A 22,046-nucleotide genomic window follows, 5' to 3' on the forward strand; every position below is an offset into this window, starting at 1 on the left:
GTATCATATAGTAAACATACATCCAGCTCTGTGCCAAAGGCTGCTCTAGTCTGCACATCATGCTGGTAGCTGCATTTGCACAGAGAGAGAGATAGAGAGAGAGAGAGAGAGAGAGAGGGACCAAAGAGAAGCTAAGGATAATTTCATTAATTGCTCTTGTCATATTGCTGTTATGGCTTGTTATGGCGTTAATTGATCCCTCCATTCATCACTGTGGCAAAACGACTGTGACTTATTCGTTCATCACAAGCTGTGTGCGGTGCGGAAAGTGTGTGATGCTTTTAGTGCACCGAGCAACATCTGTATCATCATCATCATCTGTGTTTGTTATGTTGGTGCAATGGTTTTGGATTCAACAAAGTTCCCAGATTGAACCTGTTACATGTACACGTGTGCACTGGGAACGTTTCTAATCTGTGTCATTTCACCATGTGATTCTGGCGCCTCTGTAGCGGGAACTGCTGCAGAAAACAGTCGACTGACACTTGAATTATTTAGACTGTCAGGTGTAGTCGCCAGGTATGGATGTGCGAGACAGAGGGAAGTGAAATGTTAGGTCATTTCTGCACGTGTTGCCAGTTAATGAACCTGTTTTTTTAATGCATTTTATTGTCAACAATCTCAACAGTCTTTGTGTTTGGTATCGCTTATCGCTTTATTTGGTTTTTCTGTGTCTCTTTGTGGAACAATTGACGAGTTTAAAGGGTCACCACTCGGTTATGTGACGTAACCTCTTTGTCTTCAGCAGCACAGGGAGGATTCATACGATCAGTGTTGTGCACTGGTGATTTATACTTCACATTTGACTGTATGTATGGAGCCGCTGTCCATTGCCTTGTGACAGAAACCACAATTTGTAACCTTTCCCGTACTCCATTACTGAGGGCAGCAGTTGAGTAATGAATATCCATTCTACCTCTTTCTGTTTCAGAGCGATTTCTCTTTGGTTCCAAGCTTTCAAAGTCATTTTTCTTTGGCTAACAGCCATTACGCTGCTGGAAAGTGGGATAGCTGAACTGTTGCAGAGGGGTGCAGAGTTCAACTTATGATTTCCAAACACATGGACAGCAGCTTCGAATCCAAGATAATGGTTTTTTTTCTCCCTCTTTTTCAGCCATATATGTCAAATGCATGTTGTGCAGCTCGTGAGTGAGTGAGTGCAGGTTAACAGGGCGTCCATATTTATACATAGTAGTTATCATCGTCAGCAGCAGCTCTGTGTGTCGGCGCAGCTTTGAGCTGAGTTACAATTCATCCTACGGGAAACATGAATTACTGTAAGAAATTCCTTGGCAATCTCAAGAATAGCTGTCGAGATATTTCAGTCTGGATTTAAGATGTGGACGGACCCCCCAGAGCTGCACCGCTAATATGACTCGAATATAATATGAAAAACAGCAAAGGATATAAAATGGACATAAAACCTTCATAATATCGGCGCTTTATGAGAAGCAATAAATAATCTTTACTCAAACTCAGCACTTATTCAATATTGAGAAACTTAAGTCCTTGGTTTGATGCAGAGGAAGAATCTCTGACATCAAGAGGATGTGCTTTTTTCATTTTCTTTTTATTCAATGTTGTTGCAGCTTTGATTCTTTGTACAAATACTGTACTTGAAATCTGGATGTGTCATTCTCGCTTGCTGTTGAACTCCCGGCGCTCTGTTGTTTCTCATCAGACTGGAGGCACTTTACTCCCCCCGGCCCGTTCCACCTCTTTAATAGGTGTCAGCATCGCTTGAACGTTGCTCATCTGTTTGGTCTGACAGAAACCACCTTGTGTGTGCAAACGGCTCTTAGTTCACCACAGGCTGCGATTCCTCCTCCTCCTCCTCCTCCTACACGTGTTAAAATACCTCTCGTTTTTTGTTTTTTTTTAAAGTGAAGAAGCTAAAATTGAACAAAATGAATGTTTTCCCAAAGAAACAAAAGGAACATTCTCACCCTGGCAGTAAACACTTTTCCCTGCGGGCATTGCAGAGCCAAGTGTTGAGGTTTTTGAAAAAGAATATCTAGTGCACGAAACCCGCCAAGTGACTGCTTTGATGCAGAACAACTCAAGCCAGAAAGCCAAACCGTTTAACCAAGGTTATTAAACAAAATATCTCTCTTGAACCACAGCCACTTGAGGGATGTTGTTGGTAGCATGTGCAATTTTAAAACCAAGAGAAAACAACTCTTTTTTTTCCCACTTCTAACATAAAAAATGTATAAATATATAAACTTAAACATCCCCGGACTCTAAAAGCCTTTTCCCGAAGGAGAGGAGCTTCACCAGGAGATAGAGCGGTTTTCATTAGCAAGGTGGGTGGGGTGGGTGCAACTTAATTATCCCCCCCACCCACCCACCCATCCTCCGATGTAAAATCCTTTTCGTCTGAAAGGAAAGGTGAAGGGTAAGGAGAGATAGCGACCTGGATGCTGAGGAGAAAAAAGTGGGTGAGGTGCAGTATATGGAGCTCCAGCAGACCCCCACCCCCACCCATGGTCGCAAAAAAAAAAAGCAAGCAGGAAGAGAGCGGGTATAAGGAAATGAAGCAGTGATGAATAGGCTACATCCTGTTGTACAGATGCACTTTAAAATATGTCCTTTAAGCTTGAGTGTACATTATGTATTAACAACCCCACTCTGCCTTCATCTCCTCCTCTGCAGAGAGAGAGAGAGAGAGAGAGAGAAACCTGGGGGGAAGAGTTAGGGGGGAGATAGACAGACAGGACAGGGAGTGGGGGATGTGGTCAGGAGAGGAAGCAGAGACAGAAGACAATCATACAGATACTGGATGCAGATGGAGTCCTGGAGCAATTCACTTTATAATATGTTCCCTAAGATGTCAGAAAATATCCCTTTATATCAAAAGTTACTATATATCAAATGTGTGTTTTGCCACAATAACTATCGGTTTGCATGTAGCAGTGATGAGATGCAACCATGCAGCTGCAGTGTGACGATCTATCTAAAGTCTGTGCTGCTGAGGCTCGTCGTGTGCTGCTGCTGACTGTGCACATGTGAAGTGTTACCGTGCACCAGTAGCTCACCAGCACAGCAGCACCCCGTGGGTTTTGTATTAGGATCTAATCCTTGACGTATTCTTCTTTTAAAAATGGAAAAAAGAAAAAGAAAGTCCTTGACTAACCACTGGAACCACCTTGTTTCCTCAGTTTAACCGCTGTCCCTGTGTATAATGTGAGAAACTACTTTGGCACACCTCACCACCACTGGCAACGATTTTTTTATTTATTTTTTGCTTCTCTAATGACTTCATTTTTAATAGGATTTAACCAGATTCGTGTTACATTTAGACTCCCAAAGAAATCAAATCCTATTACAGAGGGAGCTCTGAGGACGCTGCTGTTGTGCTTGGCTGTTGTGTCGTCGATCATTTCAGAATAATACCCCTCAACTCCTGCTTGTTATTCCTTGTTTAATTTCGCTCTACAATTTTTAGGCTTTTTTCCGTTGATATCAAGTGATTCGTCTGTTTTGGATCGAGGTGGGATCGATAGTAATGCGATCATGATGGCTGAATATTAGGAGTGATACATGGGGCTGTTCAGCGATACGTCTGCCAACTGACTCTGAACTGAGACTCCAGCAAAGTCGCTGTGTTGTAAACTCTTGCACAACTTCAATTATTCGGAAACGTGCCACATATCTCATTTGTCATGAGTTGGATGTTGACAACGATCTAATGTCTGTGCTGTAAATATGCAGCTAGAGTTAGTATAGATAGACTATAGCAGAGGTCTTCAACGTTTTTCAGGCCAAGGACCCCCAAACTAATGTAGAGACGAAGCAGGGACCCCCTTCTTTAAATATTTATGAAATCGTGTATTATATACATTGGGCCTAGTACCATGTATAAACGTACCCTTGATTCAACACTCAGCTATTCAAATAATAAAGAGGTTTATATATTCATGGTCATACCAACAGACCGTGTTAGCTGATACCAATGGCAATATTAACAATGTCTTTTAATGCATTCTGCAAGCTATTCAAATTGACGTTTTCATTTTAAGCTTAAATGTGGAAACAAAAAAACATTGTTAAGAAAATTGTATAATCAACCAAACATGTCATGACCCCCCCTGCAGTACCTCTGCTGACCCCTAGGGGAGTGAAACAGCACCTACTATTTTTAGAACAATTTCTGAGAAAGTGACCACATCCTGCCTCTGTATTAATCAAAATGCAACATGTGAGCTGTGTAACGATGTTGGTACACGGGGTTTAGCCTTTACAGGGAGTCAGGCTAGCTGTTTCTACCTGCTTTCAGTCTTAAAGGAGACATATTATGCCCCCTTTCCACAAATTAAAATAGTTCCCAGGTGTCTTAAAGACATATCTGTGACATGCTTCGGTCAACCATATATGTGGTTGACCGAAGCAGCCACATATATGGTTGCTTTGGTCAACCATCAGCTTTGTTGACATCTCAGTAGTTTTTAATGAATTTATTATAAGCTTAGCATGTGAGAAGGGTTTTATCTGACACTAGAGATAAACTAGAGGTACATGTATCTTACAAGTGGCTCTATAAGACCACATAAACTTTGAAATTGAGCCTTAAACATTTTCAGCTCTGTTCGCACGACTTCTTCGTTCGTTCTCCGGTCCAGTGTGTGTGTGTGTCGCTTTCTTCTATAGAAGCGATTGGATCTACCATGTGTGTGTGTGTGTGTGTGTGTGTGTGTGTGTGTGTGTGTGTGTGTGTGTGTGTGTGTGTGTGTGTGTGTGTGTGTGTGTGTGTGTGTGTGTGTGTGTGTGTGTGTGTGTGTGTGTGTGTGTGTGTGTGTGTGTGTGTGTGTGTGTGTGTGTGTGTGCGTGCATTTGACTATTTGACCAGCAGTCAGCTCTCCCAGCCAGTCTCCATCTATCACTGGGGTTTAATTCAATCAGGACCCACATCTCAATCAGAACTGGGTTGGCCGCCGCTCCCAGCAAGTCACCATGCCACCAGCCAGCCCCCGTCACGCCGTCAGAGGCACAGACAGGAGGAGGGGAAGGAAAAAGAAAGACGGGAAGGAAGGAAGGAAGAAAGAAAGAGGGAAAGAGGCGATAGAGAGAGAGAGAGAGAGAAAGAGAAAGAGGGGAAAGAACGTTATTTGTGAACAAAAGTGAATGAAGAAGAAGGCGATAAAGTGCGATAAAGAGACTTCAGGGAAAAGCAGATGCTGCAACTGCCCCTTGTGTATGAGGCGACGTCGTGGCCATTTCTGTGTGTTTGCGTGTGTCGTGTTGTGTAGTGTTGTGTTGTGTTGTGATGAGACGAACGAACAGGCCCTGCGTTTTTTCTGACCATGAGTTTGTGTTACAGCTCCGCCTCGGAGGACCTGGGCTGCAGGCGTGGAGACTTCAGCAGGAAACACTATGGTTCGGTCGAGCTGGTGAGTCCCCACCCACCCACCCACAACGCACTCACTCACTCATCTGTTTGTGTCTCTTCTTTTTTTTTGTGTGTGTGTATGTGTGTCTCACTGTGTCTGCATCCTCATGTTTCCTTCTTCTGTTCATCATGATCTCCCCCTCCTGCTCTGGCTCTTCCTCCTCTTTTCTGTTGGCATGGATGGATGGATGGATGGATGGATGGATGGATGGACGGACGGCGGCAGAGAGAGGAGGAGAGAGGAGAGGAGAGAAAAGAGGGGGGGTAGCTGGGGACTGATGAGTCATGACGTATTGGGTGTGGTCCAGTGATGTGCTATTGTGCCAGCGCCGATCACACTGGGTGCTCCACTCACTCACTCACTCACTCACTCACACACTCACTCCTCCTCCTGCCCGTTCAGCCTTCTCCCAAAGTTCATTTGTTTTGTTTTGTTTTGTTTTGACGCTGCCGGTGTAAAAAGCTGCTGCACAGTGTGTGTCTTTGTGGTTGATTACTAAGCTGTTGAGTCATTGCTGCTTTGCTCTGGGAGGAGGAGGTGGTGTGGTGGTGTTGGGAGTGTTTGTGAGTGTGTGCATCTCTCCACTGTGTGAGCTCGTGAGTCTCTGTTGCATCCCGATAGCCCAGAGCGACAGGAAGTCCTAGAGTTTCACGCTGCGATCGTGCTTCCTACCAGAGACATATTGTGGGTTTTTGTCCATGAGTGCTGCACACCACGCGTTTGACTGATTAGTGTTGAGGAGAAACCGCAGGCCACCTATCAGCACGAGCAGACTGACACTACACACAGTACTTCTGTTTGTGTGTGTGTGTGTGTGTGTGTCCAAACATTGTGGTGGGTGTGAGTCAGAATGAGGTCACTGATCGTCTTGATAGTCAAAGTGTGAGCGTCACAGAGCCGCTGTTCCTCTTTTGCACTTCGCATGTTGGTACGACCCCGTGACATCAGGTCAGCTGCTGCGTCGTCTCTAGTCTACAGTTGGATATTTGGGGAGTTTGTTTTTTTTCTATACGTAGCAACAAGCCGAGAGAGTTTCAGTGATCCATCACCGCCACGCTCAATACGAAGACACAATGCGCACTTGTCGATTAGAACAATGGATGAAAAGATAGGAAAACAGCTGTGAACATCCCAGGTGTGATGACAGACACTGGCTTTGCTGAAATGATAAATGCTTTTAATACATTATTGATTATGTTGCATAATAAAGAAAAACGCCCACAACAGCTTATCAGAGCAGGGACCTACTGTAAATATCTATTTTATTTCATAAAAAGCTGCCACTTGTCTAATTGGACATAGGGTATTTGTTGTTTATGCAGGATAAAAAAGTGAAATGATGGAGTGATGATTGAAACAAGATAGCCCGGATATACCCACTGCGCGATTTTATTCGCTCTTGACCCGATTTTTCCCTCAATAAGGGAGCCAATCACAGAACGGGGGAGGGGGCAGCAAAACGATGACGACATACCGAAGCGACTTTGTTTTTTGATCCAACATGGCGGCAGACGCTTTTACCTTTCGATGCAGCGTTAGAAAATGTTTTAAGTAGTTTGGACCGCAAACTTGCTCTACACACGTCATCAGGTGTGATTAATACGATCGGCTGTAAACTACATACAGACGCATTTGATAGACATCTGTAGCGCCCAATAAACAGCTCTGGGCTTTCATAAACCACGCCTCAAATATGAAAAAATGAACGCGTGGTTCTCAGACCGAATCTCAATCTACATTGAGTTGAGGTCTAGTGTTAGCCAGGCTAGAAACAAGACAAAATCAATCACATTGGTGACATTTTGTTAAATGTGACTCAACAGAGACCAAAAAATCTCGCTCAAAGGAGGGGGTTGTGGTTGATGGAAAAAAATAAATGAGAGCTGGACTTTCTACTGTTCACAGCTCGTTTCCAACCAGGATTTTAAATATTTTCTCCCTCCAAATTCAAATATGTAGAGCCCCGAAGCCGAGCCTTCACTTCCTGTTACCAGTATGCTAAGCTATGCTAAGCTAACTGAGCCACTAACAACTTCTGATGAGTGGTTCATTCATACTAACCAGCCTATCCTCTGTAATGATACGACTGACTCAGGCCCAGAGGTTTAACAACTAAGTATATGAACTAAGTGTATAAACCAAAAAAGAAATAATGCTTTCCAGTCTGAGTCTGTTTTTTAAGACACGAGGGCTCCTGGAGGGATCAGAGAGCTGTGTGGTATGTTTAATAAAAGAGTCTGTGGATCATGGAAAATGAATGGCAGACCTTGATAAACCCAGGTTGATCTTCAGAAATAACCTCAGGGAGGATAAGCACATGATGCCAGGCTCACATTTCAGCAATTATCTTTGGTCCTTGACTCTGCAGTGAAATTAAGTCTTTGTTGTTTTTTTTTCTGTGGGAGAATGAATATAATTGCTTGTGTGTGAACATAGAAGGAAAAGTGTTTTTGTCGAGTCTGGTGCTGGTTCTGCAAGCAAAGAAAAAAAAAAAGCTCTGTGCCTCAGTGGGAGGTTTGTGCAAAGGTCGGTGGATAGAGTCTGTGGAAATTCGGAGGGGGGGCTGGTTGTCTTTCAGTGAACAAACAGCTCCTTGTGTTGACAGCAGAGAGTAGACGGTGACGCAGACCTCAACGCAGGAGACGCTCTGCTTTGACGGACCGTGATTGCTCCGACCTTATCCTTAACCAAGTGGTTACTGGTGTTAACGCTGACTGTGTTGGTCATCATCCTCCTAAACCCAACCTGAACCTTCATTTCCCCATGAACAACACTGCATTTACCTTGTGTGAATTAATTTGAATGAATCAAGTCAGTTTAATCAATCAATTTGCTTTTTCTCCATGCACTGTTTAGATATGTTTCTCTTTGAGTGTGCCTCAGATTGATGCCACCTGTATCACTGCACTATAACAGCACAGACTCACTGTCATATCTGTGCTGTGTGGCCTCATGCTTGGTGTCTGTGGAGGTGGGATGTCAGTGAGCGGAGCTGAGATAATAACCCTGCTGAGGTCGAAGCTCTCTGAAATGCAGGACAAAAGACGGCGTACTAAAAGAAGGGATCGTGTTTGGTACCATCATTCCTGCTTGTGGTTAGTTTTACTGCATGTAGCCTACAGGTTGTTTGTTAAAAGACTTGATGTTAGTAAGATGTCAGTTTTATCAGGTCTTATAATTTCTTTTCTAGTTCTTTTGATGAAACAGTTTGAGACCTTGGTTCTTCTTTGCTGCTTTCCTATAAAATATCTCTTTATTTCCTTCCCCATTCTTATTTTATGTGAGCTACAACTGCCATACTGACCTGTAAACAGAAGTCAAAGTGAATCCTGTGACTCCAGGACATTATTTATGTGGATAAAATGTAATTAATCCATTGTCTTTTACTTCCTTTTAATATAATTTGATCAAAAAAATGTCATGGTTTGATATATACTCAATTTATAAAGGATTTGTTTAGAAAAAACAACAAGTACTTGTACAAAACAGCCGATGTAACACATTTGTTGCTCCTAATGATTTTCTATTTTGCTACAACAGTTATTAAAAAAAAAGTAGCCATGACCTCAGCTTTTATACATCCCTCATTATTTCCTTTAGTTTGGCTCTGGTTTATTCCCGAACATGTTTTCTTCTATGTCTCAGCACAAGTGGGAGATTTCTGATTCAAAGCAGGGTCTCCCTAATAAGAGAGAGCAGCATAAGCAGAGCCGTGACTCACCCTGTCTGTTTGTTTTATTTTTGGCATCGTGGAATTGGCGGGAGCCGTCACCAATAAGATCAGGCACCTCCACAGGCACCGTTATGGTGATGGTGATATGATTCACCGTGGTCCATGTGTACACATGAACCAGCTATTTCTGACTGGACTGACCTGTATAATATCATCCAGTTACATTTGAATCTAATTCAGGAGAGCTTCCACAGATGGAGACGGAAACTCTTTTTTTTCTGTTTGTTAAATGCTCATATCAACTCCAACACACACTGTTAGCATTTGCTAATTAGCAACAAATGTGTGAATCTATGCATGCTGGAATTCAAAATACTAACAAACAGCAACTTTGATATGCTGCAAAAGTTAGTTTTTACAATTCATATTCTGCAGACTGTGACAGGTTGAACTAAATTTAACTGCAGTCGATCTACAGTAGTTATTTCAGTAAATTGAAAGAAAATGTCAATGTTGGCACAAGACGAAAAGTCATGGAATCATCAAGGTTCATCATCTGGGAGCTGTCAGCTCTCTTTGGAAAACTTTGAGGACAAGCCAGAGACTGAATTGAGATATTTCACAGGAGAAATTAAAACACTGATCTGTTTGTGGTATAGTAGGAGAGGAAAAGTCAGAGAAACAAGAAAGTTGAACTGAATTTATCCTCTGGGGAACTCGAACATCTGCAGCAAATGTCATGTCCATCCCATATGTTGACCTGCAAATGTACAGTGTGTTATTTAGATGTTTAGATAAAAAGGTCAGTTGATCAGTGAAGTCTGAGTGAACCACCCTCTGGTGACCACGAATAAATTAAGAGGAAAAGTCAGAGAAACACACATTAGAAAACCTATCCTCTGGGGAACTTGAACATAAGTAACAAATGTCATCGCCATCCATCTGTTCATACTGTTGTCATCCTCATGGTGGCGTTTAAATGAAATGTCAAATGATCGCCAAAGTCCGGGTGATCCACCCTCTGGTGACCATGCATGTCGGAGCAACATTTCATATCAATCCATCCAGTAATTGTTGAGATATTCCTTTTTTTTTTCTTTTTTTTTTTTACGTCTATCCTCTCTCTCGGCTCAGATTTTCATTGTAGGTTCACTTCTGTTGAACACATTGAATCATGGGAGTTTGTTGGTTCAGTTCTCCAGGATAAAAGTGAGAGTGGAGAGTCAGCTCTGTGTGTGTGTTCACATGTGTGTGTATTGCTGCTGCCTTGTAAATGCCGGAGGGCCCTTTTGTTACATGGGGGTAAAAAAAAAAAAGTAAGAGACAAAGCAGGAAGTTTGATTCACTAAATACACCAAGGACTAAAGGAAATCAATACACCGCTGCAAACACACACACACAGTGGCCATCAGCCCATATTACATGCCCAAGTCCCTCCAGTCAACATATGTGAGGTTCCTATTAACCTCTCGCACACACACACACACGGACTCACACTCATCTGCACAAATGAGCAAACAAATCCGCATCGACATCGGCATCTGCCTGCATGCGTTCGTAGATGGAGACAAACAACACAAACACAAAGGCATCTCCCACCCGCGTGTCTTGTCGCTTTATTCAGTGACAACTCCGCAGTCCACTTTTCAAAAGCTTAATTGTGTGTTGTGCGTTAAAAGCTGAAGCCCCGACAACAATTAAAACCCATTTCATCCTGACACAACAGTTTGGAGAGCGCGGCGCTGGTGGCGGTGGCGGCGTTTTTCCACTGAATTGAATTGTCTTTGAAGGCGGTGACGGATCGGCAGGAGGTTGCTGGTTGTCTCCAACGCTGTTTGTGTGTGTGTTTGTTGTACCACACACGGGAGAAATGGGGGAAAAAAACATTGGAGGTATTGAGGCTGAAGCCCAAACTCAACTCAGACACACACAGACACACACTGTCATGTCAATGTGTGTGGGCAGGTGCATTTGTCTGGGCTCGGTGCTGTTTGGTTGTTCTGTAGCTCACAGCGATGACTGAGGAGATGTGTGTGTTTGTGTTTGTGTGTGTGCATGTGCCTGTGTGTGTGTGTCTGTGTGTGTGTGTGTGAGGAACACTGTGTTGAGGGTTGGCTGTCAGTCTTGCACAGTGACTGGTGAGCAGACGTCTCCACTCACACCTGCCCACCAGTGTTACTGTCACAGCCTCGGAGGCTTCTGACTGCTCCGTCACACTGAATTTATTCCCACTCTCAGCATGTGTGTGCGTTTGTATGTGTGTGTGTGTGTTTGTGTGTGTGTCTCTAACTCTTATAAGTGACATTAAAGACAGACTGTGTGGTCAGAAGTTGAATTTCCCTCCATAAAGAAGTTTAATTGATATTTCATAAGGTAGCAGCAGCACCAGCAACAGCAGCATGTACCATGAGCTGCTGGTGTAGCAGCATTCAACTGATCAAACGAGTTTTATTATTCATGAATTCACATTTTTATTCATGAAAGGATGATTGCATCTTGTCGTCTTTGAAAAGTTACAACACGCTTTCACTTTAATTAATTAAACAGATCAAGATTCTCACTACATGGTCCTGAGTTTCTGTGATATAGCCTACTGAGAAATGTAGCCTACTAGTTACATGAGTTTCTAACTATTTCATGGAATTTATTAATGTCTTTTTTTCTTTTTAAATGTTGTCCAGATGTTGGATGGTGGTTTAGAAATTGAAACTTTTTTTTACGGCAGTGATGGTTTGGTTTTCAACTATTTTGATAATCTGTTGATCGATTTTACAGAAGAAATACCCCAAATTCTCCAGCTCTGACCCCTCAAATGTAAATATTTGTTGATTTTTAGTCTTCAGTGATGAAAAGTAATGGGGCTTGTTTCATTTTGGATTGTTTTTTCTATTTATTTTTTTATTTTTTGCTACTTTTTGGCATCACATAAACCATAAATAATAAACTGAGTAATGGAGAAAATAACCGCCCCATTAAATGATCATATATAAAGAGATTTGAGATCATTTTGATACCTTCTGTGCTTTCTTTCATGCTGTAAAGATTTTCTTAACGGCAGGAGTTGCTAGAAAAATCTCAGCTGTGGAAAGCAAAGCTGGTTGTTGCTCCTTTTAAACTGTTTACTTCCTCTTGTCTCGTTTTTATGACGCTCTCTGTCTGTTTAGACTTTTATCTTCCCATACGAACTACACATCCACTACACCGGGGGTCTCACTGTCCAAGTTTAAGGTCCAACTAGAACAAAAACGCACTGTATAAAGGAAAATCTTATCCATCCACTGTTGCATCTAAACTCAAAACTTAAAGAAAAAAACTGAAGCTCTTTAAAAGTGATTTAAAACACCTTGAAGTTTATGTCACAGTGGGCGCTTATCCAAACATCCAAACATCCTAAGATTAAACTTTCTCTCCGTCTATCTTTCGCTCTTGTCTCTCCATCTGTCCCTCCTCCTCCCATTTTCTCTGATACATAACTAATCGTCTATTAAGGCAGCTGATGCATGCAGCTCCACTGCTCTGCTCTGCTCTGCCATCCCAGGCTTAACACTGCAGCATCTGCCCACTCTTGAGGGGCCCCTCGTCTGCTGCTGCTGCTGCTGCTGCTGCTGCTGCTGCTGCTGCTGCTGCACCCTAACAGCATGACTCCTGGGTGGGTGGGTGGCCCGATGCCTTCAGTCCTAGCCGTTAGATTAGTCATCGCCACTGTTGCTGTGGTATAAATGGGCAGATATTGATGTGGTGCTGTTGTTAGCGCGGCTGGATTCGTCCTAGCCGCAGGCAACGTTAATGCTAATCAGGTGCAGTCAGGGGCTGCATGGCAAACAGCCGCGTTACACAAGTTGTTTGTCTTTGATTTAGATTTTCACCTCTGATTTTCCCCCTCGACAGGTAGTTGGTTATCATTTCAACATCATATACTGTAAAAGGGCTTTTCACATGCACGTTGAGCAGTTTGTCTAATTGCAGCTGCATGGGTCGTATTTAATAACATCATATTTATCTGAATGATCCTATTGGTTATACAAGAATAGATTCACTCACATATTTAGGTCTGGTCATAATTTGTATTTTTCTAACTGTCAGAAAATTAGCATAAAAAGACCAAAACCAACACTGAAATGATCCTAGTCTTTGTAACCAAAGCCTGATATAGCTGGTTCCTCTGTGCCAGAGAGCTCTATTGTCATCCAAAAAAAAAAAGGAAATTAAAAACACAATGGACGGTGGTGGCACAGAGGAATCAGGCTTTGAATACACAGTCAATATTTGTTGGTTTGGGTCTTTTCATGGGATTTCTGAGTCAGTTTAGGTTATTATTAACACCATGCAATTTCTAAATCAGAAATCCTGGCCACCCAAAAAATACAGATATGAAAATTAAATAAATAAATAAAGAATATTATCAGGAAGCCTGCATAAAATCAGACAGATTACACTGAGAGGGACATTTTCTATGTGTGTTCACAGAGTCAGAGTGTTTTCAGCTGCCACATTTAACTTCCTCCTCGAAATGCAGCTAATGTAGTATTTTTATCTGAGACCGTCTGAGTCACTGGATAGCCTATATGTGACACACCGACGTTTATGTCTGCACACACCATTCGCAGTCTCTTTTCTATCAACCCGTAATGATAACTCCTGCTTTGCTTCCACCCTCTCGCTGTCTAAACAACTAGACGACGTGCACACGCAGACACCGTGTCTGGCTTCACTGTGTCCTAACTAAACCCCATGCACCTCCACTCTATGGATCCTTTTTGTTATTCCTGTGAGGTTCTACACAGTAATCACTGATGTAATGGCCTCTTTTCTTTTCTGTTTTTTTGAAATAATCTCATTGGGACTTTTCAATTTCATAAACAAGTAACAGAAATTCAGAGGGAAATGTAACTCCAGGAGACATAAGACAATACATAATTGCATAAAGACTCTGCTCTTAAAAAGATGGAAAGTAATTAGAGTTAATGTAACAACAAGCGCCAGACAGAAAATAGGCGTCCAAAGCATATTACATTTACCGTGAGAAACATAGATCTACATATAGAGTAGCCTACTTATGCAACCATATCATGTACACACACCCACATCTACACCCAAACATGCACTCACATGAATGCCAAAGCCTCTTGTTTCTACCCAGCGACTGCAGCTCATTGGCTGAAACTGATTTTCCCACTACAGTATACACTACAGTATATATGCAATAGATCAGCTGCAGCTAACATATTGATGTTTTGCTAATGTGTTTTAAAATGAAAATTGTCCTGTTGAGTTATCTGAAATATAACGTATATTAAAGGGATAGTTCAGCTTTTTTGAAGTGGGGTTGAAGAGACCGTTCTACTGCAAATATTATACATAAAGCAATACTTAAGAACTTTTCATTTTGGTTGAGTTTGGTGGCACCAGTGGACCAAAGCGGTAGTGTTTTGCCTGAAGGAAGACCCCATTTCCCATGAGCACCACCAGCGTGTAGCGTCGTAAACATCCTGATCTCCCGATCGCGTGCAACAACTCGGTGCTGACCTGTTGATCTGCCTGTTTTGTGATTTTACAATCAGTATCTCTTCGTTCATGGTGTCAGCAGGGTGAAACAGTGTCTGAAAGCCTCTGACCTGTTGACTTCAGGCCGGCCTCAGCACATTACAGTGTTTTCAAGGTGTAGTGTGGGAAATATGGTCCGCCGTAAACACGGTGTATTTTATTTTGAAAATTAACTTGGTGTTTTGTTTTGTATTTTGTAGGCTACATGATTTCCTGTCCCGCACAAGCTGCTCTGTGATGACTATTGACTATGAATATTTTATGAAGGTTGAAAAGTTACTTAGTGTTGGTTAATGGCCATTTGTACCTCATACAACCCCACTTCAAAAAAGCTGAACTATCCCTTTAACAGGTCACTACATACAGTAGTTGATTTAGCCTAATGCTAAAACATAGTTGATTTAGCATATTGCTAAAACAAGCAGGCTGAAGCTAAGTTTCCATGGGCAAGAAAAGGTTAGCATCCTTAGCTGCTTAGAAGATGTAAACAATATTGTCCCTGTGTTGATCTAACATGAGCTTTACTCAGCCTGCGCTCTCTTCCTTCCTTCGTGCTTTATCTCCTTCATTTTATCCATCTCTCTTTCCTCGTCTGTCACTCATGTCTTCCCTCTGCCTGTGCACCTGCCTCTCTTCACCTCCCCTGCTACTACACCACTTCCTCTCCTGCATCGCCGCCCACGCCTCCCGACTCCCGACTCCTCTGCCTTCCTGGAGGATTGTGAGTGTGCATGAACAGGCCCACTGATGAGATCAATTATCTATCAGCGTTCACAAAAGTATTGATTTAATACCCCAACACACACACATATACGTAGATAGATACATACACACACTTCTCTCTGCACTGCAGCTCTCCGTCTCCTTTGTCCTGTGAGCCTCGGGGAAATCAGAGGCTCTCTGAGTAACGTCGCAAGCTCGATTGTGTTTGTTAGAGACGTTAGAGTCATGCCCTAAAATGGGAGCTGTTTAAGTGTGTCTGCAAGAGAGTGTGTGTACGTCTCTCCGAGTGTGTGTGTGTGTGTGTTCTCCTTCTCCGTCTATAAAGCTCGAAAGCCTTGGCCCGGCCTTCTTCCCATGGGTTTTCGCATAGTGGAGACGGCTATTATTCTTTTATCATTTGGCTTTTTGTTGTCATTACACATCGCTCTTTGCCTCTCTTCCCCAGTGGCCTCATCCTTCATTCTGTCCCTCTCTCTATACATTTGATGCCCCCTCTCTCTTCTCTTTCCTTTTCTTTTCTTTTTTTTCTCCTCTCCTCTGCCCCATCCCTCCCATTATTTCACCCTGGCAGTGGTGAGGTGTTTTATGGGCTGTTTGTTTAAGTGTAGAGGCATAGCGGACTCCCCCCTGCTTCTCCTCCTCCTTCCCCCCCTCGGCCCACAGGGAATCGTTGGAGTGCAGCTTTTCCCTCTTTGCACCTCTTCTGTTGCATGATTTAGAAGCAGTGGCTGCGTGATGCATGCATGTGTGTATGCGTAGACACACACACACACACACACATGCACAGACTCCCCAGAGCGCTTAATCTCTCCTTTCTCCTGCCATTTCTCATTCTTTCACCCCCAAAAAAAACAGGAAAAAGCCTATTCGCACATAGCAGCACACTTACCTAAACGTGCATTTAATACCAAATGTCACACATTTTTCTCACACACTCAAACACACACACTATAGGAAGGCGGTGCATTGCTCTGTCTGAACGCTGCATTGGTTTCCCCTCCATTATCCTGCGATTGGACAGTTAATGTTGCAGGAGGCGAGAGAAATGGAGAGAGATAGAGGCCTATATACTGTAGCATCGACATTTACTTTCCATTTTCTGCACACATACACACACACACACACATGCTTGCCGATCTCTGCGGATTAAGCAAAAACTCATTCACTCACACATAAACACATGCAAATGCAAGCTCTTACTGTACCACCACATCAGGACACATGCAAGGAAACATATTTGTTCTCGGGGGCCGTTAATATGAACATGAAAGGAGAGCAGACAGTGTTTTTTTCCTCTGCAGCCTCTCCTAAGACACAGCCAATTACTGCACAGAAACCTCTGTCGTTTATCAGAGCTTCACACCTGCAGTAAACATGCTCAGCTCTCCAACCTCTGGACTGTATTATCTCATTATATACAGTTTACCCCAGAGGGGGGCGGAAGGGGGAAACGCAGCCAGTGCTGTTAGCATATTAGGGCTGGGTGAAATCAATGTCACATTAATAGGAATATTTTTACAATATTGATGTTTTTTTTGACAGTATTGTTCTGTTGCATGCCTTGTGTTAACGTATTGTGTCTTACATCAGACAAAAATCGCCACACAAACACCTTTTGTCAGCTTTTAATTACATGTTGCATGAAATCATTAATTTACAGGGTGTGGGGGGAAATCGTCACATGAATTGTAATGATCAAATCAATTACTTCATCATTAGGAATAAGCTAATTCTGGTTCTAACTTTTAATAAGTAGTGGTGCACAGTAACTATCGGTACCGATAATGATCGGCCCGATATTGGCCAATAATCGTCAGCCAAAAAATACACAGATAAGGCCGATAATGACATGTTTTTATAATCAGCCAACATTGCCTTGATGTTGCTCATTTTCAGTCCGTTTGCCCCCTGAGAGTTGATTTGAAACAATAATAAATGTCGTTTTTTGAAGAGTTATATAACTGTTTTTGTTGTGATTACAGTAGTGATGTTGGTTATATTATTTGTTTATTAAGTCAGATGCAGAACTACAATCATCTTTACTCACTACATCTTAGCGTCTCTAAACCTCAGGTGTGAATATAAACTATTAAAAATGTTATCGGCGGCATCGGTTATGAGAAGCAGGAAGTTATCGGTTATTGGTATTGGTGGAAAAAAAAGTGCATCCCTAGTACCGGTAATAAGACTTTTGATGCATTTTTAAAAGCTGATGAAAGGAGGGGTTACTGCAGGGCAAGAGTGACTGACAGGGTCTGATATAACAAGAAGGTTGTGAATGACTAAATGAATGAATGAATGAATGAACTGTTAGTACCAGAGAGGTGATAAATTCAATCAACAAACTGAAGAAATTTGAAGATCGACAAGTGGATAAGTGGATTACCATGTGCCATGATGAGACATATGGACATTGAGGACGATAAGGTGTCAATACTGTGTCGAAGAATCAAATTGTTCTGTTTCCTGTAAGAACCAAAGATCTTCTTGTTCCCGTTTGGGGACTCGGTATTTTACCTCTGGGTTCGTACAGTACGGTACGTCTAATCCCTCAGCAACGGCGCCGCATATCAGATTTAATTTAGCGTGAACAATAAAGTGAGTGTGACAGTTATTAATGATTTTAGTCGGTGTAAAGCTCTCGCCTTTTATCCCCCCCCCCCTTTTCCTCTTTACCCACAGGAATGTTTTGAATGGACCTTAACCCTCTCTCTTTCTTTCCATGATGAGCCTGCTCTCATCCCTCTCTCTCTCTCTTTCTCCCTCTCTCTCCTCCATTGTGCTGTCTGACGTGATCTAATGAGCTGCTGAAGTAGGCCACGCCACCCACTCTCCAAACAGATAAACACTGTGCCCTGTTTAGACAGCCATTCACAAGATGGTTTTAATTATCCATCACCGTGCATAGATCCCGCTGCCTTCCCTTTTTAACGATGTCACCGCTTTTTTTTTTTTTTTTTAATCTGAGATATTGAGTTTGTTTACATGCACATTAGTGTCTGGGCTGTGAGGCCTAACCCTGGTGGGGATGCAGAGTTCAGAGTTAGCACGGTGCATGAGAAACCTGGTTATTTATATAGTAGTTAAGTAAAGTATAATACAGGTCATGTCTGGGCTCCTTTAACATCCCAGCCATTTATTTCAGTGTTACCTCTCATTAGTGCCTACTACACCAAAGACTTTCCCTTTATTTCATCATGTTGCGCTCAGTGTTCATCATTCTCATCATTTACTATCACGTTGTTTGTGTTACTGACTAAATTTGACATAACTTGTGTTGGTGGTGTTTCCTATAAATGCAGTAAAGCTTAGATATAGGCTAACTACAGTGTTTACATGCCAGTGCCACACTGTGCTGGTTTCTATTAAAGCACTTCAGCTAGTTCATCCCTGCTCCTGAAACCAGGACATGGTGTTAACCTGCTGGGGATACTTTAAAAGACCCGTTCGGTAGGGCTGCCCCCAAATAGTTGACCAAGCATTAGTTGACCAAAAAGTCATTAGTCGACCAAAATTTCATTGGTCGACTGGTCGCAGGAAAAAAAAAGCAAACACTTGGAGCCCTGTCTTGTCAAAATTAAGTCAAAATCAATATGACTGAACTGTATATGAAAGGCTATAGGGCTTTTAATTTAAAGGGCCAGATACAGGAAGTTGTGACACTCACTCACTGTCAATTTTCTTTTCTTTTTTTTTAACACGGCACAGCAGGTCCCTTTTTTTAAATATATTTTTTGTCATTTTTTTCCGATTGCTACAGACGTTTCTGGTTTGGAGACTCCGGCACGTATCACTGTTGTTTTCAACGATTAGCGGGTGATGCCGTGAGCCCCGGCCCCGTCTCAAAGCACTCACCGGCCGTCAGTCTTGTGTCGGTTAGTCCACTAATCCCCATAAATGACGACTTTTGGTCGACCAAGGAAATCTTTGGTTGGGGGCAGCCCTACTACCGTTCGGTAAATCCATTAATCGATTAGAAATACAGTATAATCTACCACTATTCTGGTAATCGCTTTCCAGATAAATTGCTCCCATAGAAGGATTTCCTGGTTGAGATGCTGGATGTCACTATTTCATGGACTAAATGATCAATCAAGAAAAGATAAATTAAGTCGCAGGTTAATCAATAATAAGAATAATCATTGAGTTTTATTGTGTGCGTGCGTGCGTGCGTGCGTGCGTGCGTGCGTGCGTGCGTGCGTGCGTGCGTGTGTGTGTGTGTGTGAACTTCTCTGAGGTCAGTCCAGCTCTCACAGGAACCTCCAGACCTTTGTTGTTGTCGGCCATCTGGATGTATCACAGTGATGTTGCACAGACAAGGACACACACAGCGAGAGATGCTTTAAAAAAAAAAAAAAAAATTCCACGTCAAAATATCTGAGCTCCTCCCGTCGGCAGCGAAGGGAGGACAGCAGTCAAGAGACGGTCAAAGAGCAAAGGGCAAAGATGGTAGAGGGAAGAGAAGAGAAGAGAAGAGATGAGAAACAAAAAGACAAGAGGAGGGAAAAAGAGCAACAAGGGAGGGGAGTGTGTTTGGTTGCCTGGCAACAAACATCACTCAGTGCAACGGTGTTGGGGGTTAAAAAGGAAATGAGGATGTGAAGAGGAATAGATTGATGGGGGTTTTGTTGATGTGTTCACGCTCAACAGGAAGACGGTAAATCACAGTCACTGTGACTAAACACTTGACTCTTGTCTAGTGTTGAGAAATCAATAATCACATGTGACATATTTAACCAGACTGTACGGTTATTTATACACGCACTGTGTTGACATTTAGATTGTGCAAGATTTACATAATAAGGACTAAAACTTCCTGATCCTACCTGTCTAATATCTCGACAAAACACAGACCAACATCATGAACACGTTACACATCTATGAAGTCGTGAATCTCACCTGAGGAAGGTTTTGTGGTGATAGTGAAACGTCTGTTCCTATAGCAGCATAAAACACATTTTCCATCCTGAGTCTAGTGAAGGAAAGTTAAAGGAAAAGTGTTGTTACTTATCATGCTGAGAACAACACCACGCTCATGTCTGTCTGATGGAAGCTAGAGCCAGATTAGATAAGGAAAGAATAGCTCCACAGAGAAAAATAATCAGCATATCGTACTGAAACTTAAAGGAATAGTTCAACATTTTGGCAAATTGGCCCATTGTCATAATCCCTATAGTCATAGCAGTAGGTTTGTTACCTTTAATTGTTGGTGCAAGCTGTTTTCAGAACGGCGGAGCAGAGCCGTGAGCTGCTCAGAGCTACGCTACAGTATACGGAGGCTGATGGGATTTCTTGGTTTCCCTCATCAAACTCATCAAATACGCAATCCAACAACTCCAAAACGCTCTGGTGGACAAGTTGTGACCTGCACATTCACCACGCTATGAGATAATAACAGAACGTTACAAGACGGAGTTGTTTTCCAGGTAAATTCATGCAAAACCGCTGATGCGCGTTCCCGTCGGGGCCAGTTTTTCGGCAAGCAGTCTCTGCATTTGCCTCTAAAGCAACTCTGTCTCGCAACGTTCCTTTATTATCTAATAGTGTGTTGAATTTACACATCACAACTTGTCCACGAGAAACCAAGAAATCCCATGAGCCTCCGTAGCGTAGCTCTGAGCAGCTCGCGGCTCTGCTCCGCCGTTCTAGAAATAGCTTGCACCGACAATTAAAGGTAACAAACCTACTCCTAAAACTATAGGGATTGTGGCAATTAAATTAAACCAAATGTCATGGCAATCCATTCAACAGTTTGTAAAATATTTTAACCAAGACTAAGATTGTTGGACCGACTGCTGATGCAACGTAGCACCAGCAGTCCTATTGTTTACACAGGAAACTCCAGAGTGGCCTCCATTATATACAGTACATCCTCTCCTATCGGCAACAAGAACGTCGGCCCCAAAACATGTGGACCCATTTTTTTCCCTATAAGTTGCATGTTCCTCCACAGGAAGGATACATTCTGTTCACGTCCCTGCTGCCCTCTCCGGTTTCGCTCGCTCTCCCACTATCATTAACTGTCCCATTTCGCTCTCGTACTGTCTCCTCTCCCTCGCTCCAGCGCTGGAGTACAGAGAGAGGTGAGTCAGCAAGAGAGACAGGTAATTGGAGCGATAAGTAGAGGGTGGCAGGTGGGAGAATAATAATAATAAAAGAAAAAGAACATAAAAAGAGTTGTTGTTTTTTTTGTTAAGCCAAAGGAGTTGAACAAGTCATTCTACAGAGTTGAGTAATTATGGATGATTTAAAAAAAAAGAGCTGCGGAGATGTTGGTAAACCATCGAGGGGAAGACTCATGCCAGTGTTGTCACATGCGGCTGATGTGTCTGCTGTGGTTCCTCTTTTGATCGTGATAATGTCCAGCACCGATGCACTTATGACCTGCTTATTACTGTCTGCCACAAGTCATGATTTGTCAGGTGCCTAATTTTAAACATGTCTCTCTCTCTCTCTTTCTCTCTTTCTCTCTGTCGTTCTCTGTCTCTCTCTCTCTCTGTCTCCCTCTCAGCTGATTTCCAGTGACGCAGATGGGGCTATTCAGAGGGCAGGGCGCTTCAGGGTGGAGAATGGCTCCTCAGATGAGGTACACAATAAACCAGAGTGCACTTTGGCTGCACGCGTCCACTCAGTCCTGTCCGTTCTCTCACTAACCTCAGTAAATGATGAGTAAATGACGCATGGCTTTGTTTTCTAGTTGTTGTTTTTATACAATA

The 22,046-nt window shown here is 42.7% G+C and overlaps 1 protein-coding gene across 9 annotated transcripts in view; it reads left to right on the top strand.

Annotated features, from left to right (window-relative positions):
• The window catches only part of garnl3 (GTPase activating Rap/RanGAP domain like 3), a 76,827-nt gene that overhangs the window by 18,760 nt on the left and 36,021 nt on the right, over positions 1–22,046 (top strand). For all 9 annotated transcript variants that reach the window (XM_085793076.1, XM_085793077.1, XM_085793080.1 and 6 more), the window contains exons 2-3: positions 5,321–5,390; positions 21,842–21,916. In XM_085793076.1, the coding sequence (XP_085649202.1) occupies positions 5,321–5,390; positions 21,842–21,916 (145 nt within the window). The remainder of the gene's footprint in view (positions 1–5,320; positions 5,391–21,841; positions 21,917–22,046) is intronic.

Source organism: Trachurus japonicus, chromosome 12 (genome assembly GCF_045865225.1).
Source record: "Trachurus japonicus isolate A0001 chromosome 12, Traja_1.0".
Lineage (NCBI taxonomy): Eukaryota > Metazoa > Chordata > Actinopteri > Carangiformes > Carangidae > Trachurus > Trachurus japonicus.